General features: G+C 41.5%; 1 protein-coding gene across 4 annotated transcripts in view; it reads right to left on the reverse strand.

The window, feature by feature from the left end:
* sema3h (sema domain, immunoglobulin domain (Ig), short basic domain, secreted, (semaphorin) 3H) overlaps positions 1–9,558 on the reverse strand; it is a 65,126-nt gene that overhangs the window by 21,924 nt on the left and 33,644 nt on the right. For all 4 annotated transcript variants that reach the window (XM_080898543.1, XM_080898541.1, XM_080898540.1 and 1 more), the window contains 6 exons: positions 8,410–8,472; positions 7,672–7,791; positions 5,730–5,823; positions 5,293–5,412; positions 4,647–4,792; positions 3,707–3,821 (listed from right to left, as the gene is read on the reverse strand). In XM_080898543.1, coding sequence (XP_080754669.1) covers positions 3,707–3,821; positions 4,647–4,792; positions 5,293–5,412; positions 5,730–5,823; positions 7,672–7,791; positions 8,410–8,472 — 658 coding nt within the window. The remainder of the gene's footprint in view (positions 1–3,706; positions 3,822–4,646; positions 4,793–5,292; positions 5,413–5,729; positions 5,824–7,671; positions 7,792–8,409; positions 8,473–9,558) is intronic.

The following is a 9,558-nucleotide window of genomic DNA, read 5'->3' on the forward strand; positions in this document are numbered from 1 at the left end:
GCCAACTCTGAGGGTGTTCAAAACCCTCATAGAACATCTGAGTCAATCCCGACAAAACTATGCTAAAGGAACAAGAGGTGAATCAGCAATTTGCAACAAGTGCTTTGACAAGCTTGTAGAGCAACACGTGCAGCTTTGATCTGATTCCCCTGCCTGTTGAGTGACATGACATGTGTTACAGAACTGCTATGAACACAAAAGGAAATTGATTTTCTATAGCTGGGCTAAGTTTAGATCCAAAAATGTAGTATCAGGAAAAGTTCAGAGCTCAGGTTCGAATAAATCCTTCTCAGTAAAGGTGTGGAGAACTTCATCATGGTGTTTAGAATAAAGGCGCCAAGGTTAGAGAATGATTGTGGTCAGAAATGCAAACATTTGCTTTACATTGGAAATGGTAAATGAAGAGTGGCCGCCAATCCATCCACCCCAACCTCCTCCCTGTGCTGATTTTGACACTCTGTAACAGACATGGGGCATAAAGTAAATTAAGAACTACACTCTGCATAACTCAGTGGAAATATGGTACAGGTTACAATGAATAATATGAAAAATTCTATCTATACTATATATACATATATATCAAGATGTATATAAGTCTATCTCCGGCCATTTGTCTAATCTGTTTCAACACTGCACAGGTCAGCGATGAAACAGACTGGACTGGAATTATCTTGTGAGCTAGACTGAGATCATTTGCTAGTGAAAATATTACAGCTACTAGAGGTTTAGCTTTGTCATGCTACAGTATCATTTTTCGGGTCTCTCTTTTTTAATGGAATATCTGGAATTGTGCGAACGCTTATTATTTATCTATTCATTGCCTTTACAGTGTTAAGTACTCATAGTGTTACTTAAGATGGTACTTTTATGGATTGTTTATACACTACTCTGTGTTTAATCATTGGTTATTATTAAGCTCTGGCTCTCTTCCACAGTGTGTTTTTGTCCCGGCTCCGTGCCCTCTGAGCTGCAGAAGGTTTCCTCCTAATAAAAGAGTTTTTCCTTCCCACTTTCCCAACATCTTTACCTTACAATATAAAGCACCTTGAGACAGCCGTCTCAAGGCGTCACATAAATACATTTGGATTGAACTTAATGGGTGTTTTACTGTTGTTAATATATTTCTTTTGTGCCTTACAGAATTAGCAAAAATGAAAAAAATGTTCAACAAAAAAAAAATGTATGCAAATAAAAGCACCCACACGCAGCCTGGTGTCACCCTCTGCTCTGGAGGGACCAGCAGAGCGTCGCGAGTTTATGGGATTTGTAGTGTTTCTATGTGGCAGAGCATGGCATAAACACAACATTGGCAGCATTCTTAACACGATGGGTTAATCTCCTGTATATGCAGGTCGTGGTTTTGTATGTGTGTGTGCTGCTGAAGTGTTTTCACAAACAAATTTGTATGCAGCCTTATCAGATGTTTAAAACATGGCCAGAGGCATGCTGGGTAGAGATGTTTATGCTCTTGACAAGTCTGAACTCTTTTGTATACACAGACAGGCAAAGGCTTGAGTGTCTTTGTGTGTGTGTGGTAACAGCTGAAAAACAGTGTGTGTGCTTTCAGGTGTTTGTTATTGTTGAGCATGTGTTTGTGTAATGGTTGGACTATGTGAAGGAGTGTAAAATTTACTGTATATGTTAATGTACTGTATACATTCACGCAAATGGTAACTCTCTGAGTGAGTTACTTAGTTTACTCTAAGTGTGCTCTGTTTACACAAAGAGCGGAGACGAGTAACCTAAGCAGAGACAAGTCCCAACCTCACGCTGTCCCACTGTTACCATATGTCAAACTGCGTGTTTCAGATTTACACCTTTTTTCTTTTCCTAACAAATACCTAATCCCCTAAGGGCCGAGCAGGAAACACAGTGGCTTCATAAGAAAGAGAGTCTCAGATGATCTGCTCGAAAACAGGGTGGTGCAGTGAAAGCACGCCGGGCTCGTAACTCATGGATCAAAACATTTCTTTGTTAACTGTTTGTCTTGGCAGTTGATTAGAGATTTCAAACACTCGAGGAACTCCATTAGCAATTTAGTGTTCTTTGGGTAAACTCTCCCTTCCAAGAACACCCATGAATTTCAAACTCCAAGCCTCTAATTTTTAATGCAGACTTTTCACGAAAACCTTGCAGTCTCAAGAGTATTAGGTTTGTGGGCTGAAGTCAGGGCCAAGGAGGAGCCAGTTTTCTGCAGAGGAGTGTTTCACACTCGATACAAGCCCACTTCTTTTATGATGGTGGAAATTAGATAAAGGAAGCAAGTTCTAGCTCTCATTCGGTTTCCTCAGGAATCCAAACATCTGTCCGTGGCTCAAGGATCTTCATCTGGACTGTTATTGCAGACACACCCGTGTTAGATGACATTTAATGAAGACCCAAAGCCATGGCCTCTGTAATTCATTGGCAGCAGAAATTCAAAAATATTATTTATTCAACAATTAATTTCACTTTGTTTATGCAGCACACTGCGAGGTTTATGTGTGCTAAATGTGCAGTAAAAACAAAACCGATTTGCTTCATCCTCCTACGCCTTCCTTTTTTTAAAACCTCACCATGCTTTCCTCTTTCTACCATCCACCCTTTCCTTTTCATAACTTCCAATCAAAATATGAAATGACTAATTCTGAGCTGTATGGGCAGAGGCAACTTTAAAGAACATAATCCCACCCGCCCGCCACAGAGGACTAAAGGTGAAGTAGGAGTACATGAATATTAAGTTTCTACTCAAATAAAATAGGGAGCTTAATTTGTAAAAGGCATCCTCTACATAGTTTCTGTACTCTCCACCACCAAATTATAATGGTAAAGATAGAGATACCCTGGTGCAAGCATCGGACCTACTGCTACATCCCCTACTGTGCGGGGAGCTAGCAGTAGCAATGAATTAACAGGCTGTATCATCAACTGCAGTTATTTACTAAAGCTTTCTACTGAGGCACAGTTACATCGATGTTGAAATGTTGATGTCTTCTATGAATAAATAAAGATTTCTGTAGTAAAATATTTAAATCGCTAATATTGTAGCTCCGATCTCAGCTAAACATAATTTCCTTAGAGAATAAAGTATTCTGATTCTGATGAATCAACCCAGTTACTGTGGTGGTGTCTTTTAATGATGTTTTAAAGCTTGCTGATTGCCCATTAACATTAATGCCACCGTTTTTTAAGAGAAACTCAGAGTTGTGCATCTGCACATCTGTGAGCGACAAATTCACAACGGCAGCGTCCAAGTTCACAAATTCAGCATCTCGCACCTCTCACAGACCTGCTGCTGCACGCACCCACACTCAGAGCTGACCGGAGCACTCTGATGTGAAAATCCTCGATAACGAATAAACCCATTGCAACGAATGTTGCCGTGGTAACCAAGACTGAGGCACGAAGACAAACCCAAGGTGACCGACAGGGCTGTTGGTCACCGTGGTAACAGTGGAGCTATGAAGGCATTTACTGAGGCAGTGGTTTTTAAGTTTCCTTAAGTGTCTGCGAACTCACATGAAACACACACACACACACACACACACACACACACACACACACACACACACACAGGCTGAGTGCCTGAACTCAATTCCTCTTTTATGAAACATTCAGGGACAGACCTTCAGCTGTACGACCAGCGGTTAAGACCTGTCGGATGTGATTTTGTTTTAGCTTTAATGTGATGCGTTTTGCCTTTTGATGCTTTCATGTGTGTACTCACGCAGCTGGTCGAAATGTGTCTGTAAGCCATCTGGTCCTGGGACTGAACAGACCATTCGAGCCTTCTGGAAAGTGCTCCACTTATTAACTAAACTCCTCTGGCCTCCGATGTCGTTCTACATGAACATTACAAAGAACGGAATTAGATCTGCTATGATTACAGAAGTAGCAAACATACAAACATTGCATATTTAAGCTGGCAAAAAAATTCATGCACACACAGTAACATTGGCATGAAGCTCGCCACGCTGCCAAGACTGCTTGCAATTATGGACAATGACTCCCACCCCCTCCATAACACACAATGTGAAGAGCAGTTTCAGCAACAGGTTCCTTTAACCTTGCTGTCTGAGGGACGTTACAGGAGGTCGTTCCTTCCCGCTGCTATCGGGCTCTTTAATTCATCCACTTGGGTCAGATCACACATGTGGAACAGAATTAATCACACCTCACCGCACCCTGTCACTTTTGTACATGATGACATATATTTGAGCACATGCTTTTCCTTTGATATTTATACCTATATCTCTATATTTATCTATTTATCTTAATATTTATCTATCAATATCTCTGTTTCTACACTCTTTTTAAACAAGTGTTTGATGTTTATTGTATATTTGCTGCTATGACAACTCAATTTCCCTCTGGGCTTTATAAAGTCTCTCTGATTCTAACAAAGCCATGAATGTGCAAACATGTCCACACAGAAAACACACACAACAGTGGAAGACGCAGTGATTGTGACAAACATAAACAGTCCCTCATACATTTCAGTGATACACAGATACACAGTTGCCTGCTCTAACACACACACTGACCAAACAGCACGTACATACCATCCCATGGAGGTAAACGTGTTTATGTAAGCTACATGCAGACGTGTTCTGATGAGTGTCCAAACTGCACAAACCCTATCTATGCCAAACAAACATGTCGCATACCTTGCACACACGTGCCACTCTGGAGTAGAGCACCTTCCCAGCAGCACCTTCCGCCTCCTGAGCGCGCTCGGTGAAGAACACGTAAACCTTATCATCTTCTGGATTATCAGTTTCAGACAACGGCGCTACCCGCACAAACTGGGCATCTGGAGGAAAGTACCACAGACACACACACACACACACAGGCAAATTATAAGAAATCAACTGTAATACAGTCCTACACTGATACAAATGTAATTTGCAGCGCAAGAAATAGAGAAAGAGCAAAGGGCTGATTAGGGAGAAGTCGAGTTTCCAAACAGCAGGGAGTCAGTATATATTGCCTTGTTATCAGCAGCAGACGTCGATACACAGGAGCCTGATAAAACACCAACCGGGTGTGCAGGAGATGATTTTAGAGATGCTCAAAGATATTCAGTCTACTTCAGAAAATTCAGTTCACAAAGTACACACACTGAATGTGCTGCACACGTTAACCGTGACTTGTGATGTTTTCTTGGCGGAGAATTTGACAAAATTTTGTGTTTTAGTGATTGTGTTATCATAAGGAGCACATTCTCAACTAACTTCTAATGTCAGACGCAGTTCTGAGTTGTTCAACACAAAGGTAGACTTCAAAAAGGAAGTGGTGCTTTTCTGCTCTTACCCTGCAGCCAGGTGGAATCGTACTGCTCAGTGCGGATGACACGACGGTTGCCAAGACTACGGAAAAAGGCAGAGTCCCGGCTCATGAAGTCTGAGGTGATGCCGGCATACAGCTCTCCATCTACACAGAATACACAACAGTATTCTCATCAGTAGTCATTGAAAGACATCCAAGTCATGGCTCTCCTGTTTTAGACATCCTCTAGAAATTATATATAACTTCCACAGTTTGATGAGTTTTATAACAGCAAAGCATCACTTTTGCTACAAACACAAACCCATTTTCCATCTAGTTTTTCTTTGATAAAACACCTAATCATGCACATTTAGATGATTCCTTTCCACCTAACGGTTATATTTTGTTGTAGAGAAAATAAAGTGCATGATGGTGCGTGTACTGTTTATTAAAGGTGAGGTTTAAAGAAACAGTCAACTTACCAACGACTGCAGAGGCCGTTTTCTGGAATGGATCGTAGGGACATTTGCCTTTCCCGCACTCTGTCTGGCCGTAGGAGAGAGTCTGATGCTCTGACTGTCAAAGAAATCACAGACGTCACTCACACAGAAAGAAGACAGATCACAAAGCTGTCCTAATTTATATTGCAATCTCAAGTAGTTTATCCACTGATGCAGCAAATCATCCAGAAGCATCATAGTGGCGGTTCAGGTGGTAGAGCGAGTCGTCAAACAATCAGAAGGTGGATTAATCCCGACCTCCACCTGTCCGTGTGTCAGAGCATCCTCAGGCAGGATACTGAACCCCGAGTTGCGCCTGATGTCACTGTCAGTTTTATTTCTACAGCACGTGTAAGCAACAAAGTAGACCAAAGTGCTTTACAAGATAAAACCACAGATCAATATAATAAATACAGCAGAATAAAACACAAAACAAACAAAATGAATAAATATAATATGAATTATTATTATGAACTAAAACAAAGACAATGCAACATAAAAAACCTACACACATGCATAAAAAGTACCAGTGCATGTAGCACCATTTCAGCGAGCCCAACTACCCTGCCACACATGCACTCAGTGAGCACCTAACTGAGGGTAATCGGGCTAAGTGGAGGGATTTTAAAATGTGTGAAGCTCAATGTTAAACCAGTCAGCACCATCGGCACCTCTAAGAACCATGTCTGAACCTCTGCTCTGATCTTACATGGTCTTTCATGGGATTAACTGTTCTCTGACACACACACACACACACACACACACACACACACACACACACACACACACACACACACACACACACACACACACACACACACAACTAAGTGAGATGAGTGAGAAACTTCAGAACCGGCAGCCTATTTCTGGGAAAAAACGATAACCCACATGTGTCATTATGATGAGAAATTACACACCGACAACAACAGGCAGGTTTGACCTCTACAGTTACATTCACCATCCATTGCATTTGACATACAAATGTCAAATAACATATCTAAGGTGTCTGGTAGCCCACACAGTGCAGCATCAGTGACGAAAGGAAATTTGACATATCACAAGGTGAACCCTGGGGGATATGTGGGCATAGGGGCAGACACCACATGATATTTCAGCTGCTCGTAGGCATGCTTATGGGGGCTGGAACTCGAAGTCTGAAAACAGACATATTGGTGGGTGGTAAGAAAATCAAGGCATCCAATACATATATTTCTATTTTTTAATGCAGACAGCCCTCAAAACCTGGATAAATGAGTAGAGCATCAGTGACGAACGTTAATTTGACATATCGCAGACTGAACACTGCATCCACGGGCAGCACTGCAGTTAACATCAAAGTGCTGCTTGTATAAAATTGCAGAGAATGGCCCAACTGATTCTGATTTTGGACCAAAATGGAAAGAGTAATCTATGTGACTTTGAAAGAAGAGGTAACTGTTGTTGGGGGGCAGATGGCTTCAGCCACAAAAATTGCTCGAGTGGCTGCTGTTTCAGAAGGATAAGTGACTAAAGTGGCATAAATGTGGGAACTACATCAGCAGACAGTTTGGAAATTACAGTTGACTGCACACGTGATGACCATGATGGTTCTGCATTAGTGTGATAGGTAAAGAAAAATGTGAGGAACAAAAAGAGGAGCTTCTTCAGATTTCAAGGAGAGGGATTTGATAGCAGGGCTTCAGCGAATATCGGGTTTTGATGGTCTGCTTCATTTTTACCAGACCAGAAAGCTAGCAGTCTTTTAAACACAACCCATTCTTCAGCTTTATTATTTTTAGGAGCAGCAGATTTAAGTCTGGTAGAGCTGACGCCTCTACAGATACCATTTTTTTATCCAGCAAAGTCGCAAAAGAAAATAAAAATACATATTTTGCACCAGCATACATTACCTGTATAGTGTATGTAATTGTGTCTGTAGCATTACCTGATGGAAGACGCTGGTGGCTATGAAAGCGCAGCGGGGGTTGAAGGCCCCGGTGCCGCACACATACAGGTGAGTCTGGTTAAAAGGCTGCAGAACACGCAGGAAGTTCGCACACTCCAGCTGGACAGAGAGAAACAGGGACCATAAAGTGAGGAATAATGGATGACACACATTATTTTGCACTGATGCTTAACTGTTTTCTATTACTTGTTTGAATATCAAACAATATGACTTGCACTTATTAAACTCTGGCTCAACTGACAAATTTTCACACCTTTCATCTTGAGCTTATTGTGAAGTCAAGAAGCAAAAAAGTAGTCCTAAAACTTCAGATGTGACCGACTGTTCAGCACGCCCCACCAGACGTCTGCCAGTACTTGGATCAACTGAATCTTGATATGCCTGCCTGCCTGCATGAAAACTGTCTTGTTTGTTTACAGTTCCCAAATGAATAAGATACATTCAGCTTTAGTTCTGCCCTTGATGGTAATCTATCATCCTACTGTATTGCTTTATTGCTTCATAACTCTAGACAGTTCTTGTAAGGTATTATCAAACGGCAGTAGGGAGTAGAGAAAGGATGAAAACGGCTGATGTGGTTTGACACCGATTCATATCTGCATGCAAATGTGTCCGAATGTAATTCTTTTCCCCGCGTTGCTTAAGTCAGGGTAACACGGTTACTTACCCAATCTTAGCGAAGTTTGCGTGTGCATCTGCGAGTGTGCGTTTGATTACCTCTGGATCCTTCCCAGCCATGAGACATTCTTGGACGCGGTCCGGACTGGCTGGCCAATACAGCTACAGAAAGAAGAGAGGGGGAGAGAAAAAAGAGAGGGACAAAGAGATTTCAGAAATGTTTTTATTGCTCACTCTACATTTCCGATAAAGGGCTTCGGGGGATTGGCAGGTGCTTTATGAGGGAGCGTGGCAGGGATAGTCAACAGAACATGACTAATCTAGAAGAAAGAAGGAAATGATTTTCATACCTCTTAACTCCAAACAGATAACAGTCAGCTTTAGGGAGGAGAAAAGAAAAAGCCAACTGGCAGCATTGCTGACTTCTGATAATGAGCCAAACTGCCAGAGCAGAGTACATGACTACAAGCATGACTAACTGACATACAATCCTGGCCATGCCTACACACTGTGAATGTGCACTGCAATGCAGCTATTATCACTCATCTAAATAACTAAATGACTCTTGATTAAAATTATACATGGCTGACAGTATTTATTCTGACTTTAAACCCTAAACATCGTGCTATTATTTGATTTGTGCAGTTATAACATGATGTTATTATGTTATCTTGCATCAACAGAACAACTGAAGCAGCCACTGTAAAGGGTCCAAGATGAACCAAACGGGATTCTGGCTCCACAATTTCCTCTCTGTTGTGGTCACAGTTAGTTTCTTCTTTAACCAGTAGTTCTTATTGGACACGACAGGCTCTAAGACAGGGAATCAAACTTTCGGTGACCGAGTTCCAATTCAGGAAGTTAATGACTTAGGCCACATTAACCTGTGTCAGCGCAGCAGTTCTCAGACTTTTTCTGAAGATCAAAAAAGCTCATGACCCATGCCCCACATTTTTTATTGATAACAATCATAAAGACTCCATGTTGGATTTTACTTAAACAAAGATGAACGTTATCAGTGCAGCAGCATCAGCAAAGCCTTTATGAAGTTCCCTAAACACCCCCCCCCCCCCCCCCCCCCAAAACAAGTCATAGTTTAGTTTAGTTTCACTTCATATTTTTCTCACAGACCTGTAGTCTGCTAAGATGACTAAAAGAAGAATAGCTCTCATAGTCTCATCCTTTGCTGTTATATCATGATATGAACCGGAGATGAATGAAATACAGTCGTGCATTCCTTTCCTGCAT

Source organism: Rhamphochromis sp. 'chilingali' (genome assembly GCF_963969265.1).
Source record: "Rhamphochromis sp. 'chilingali' genome assembly, chromosome: 12".
NCBI classification, from domain to species: domain Eukaryota; kingdom Metazoa; phylum Chordata; class Actinopteri; order Cichliformes; family Cichlidae; genus Rhamphochromis; species Rhamphochromis sp. 'chilingali'.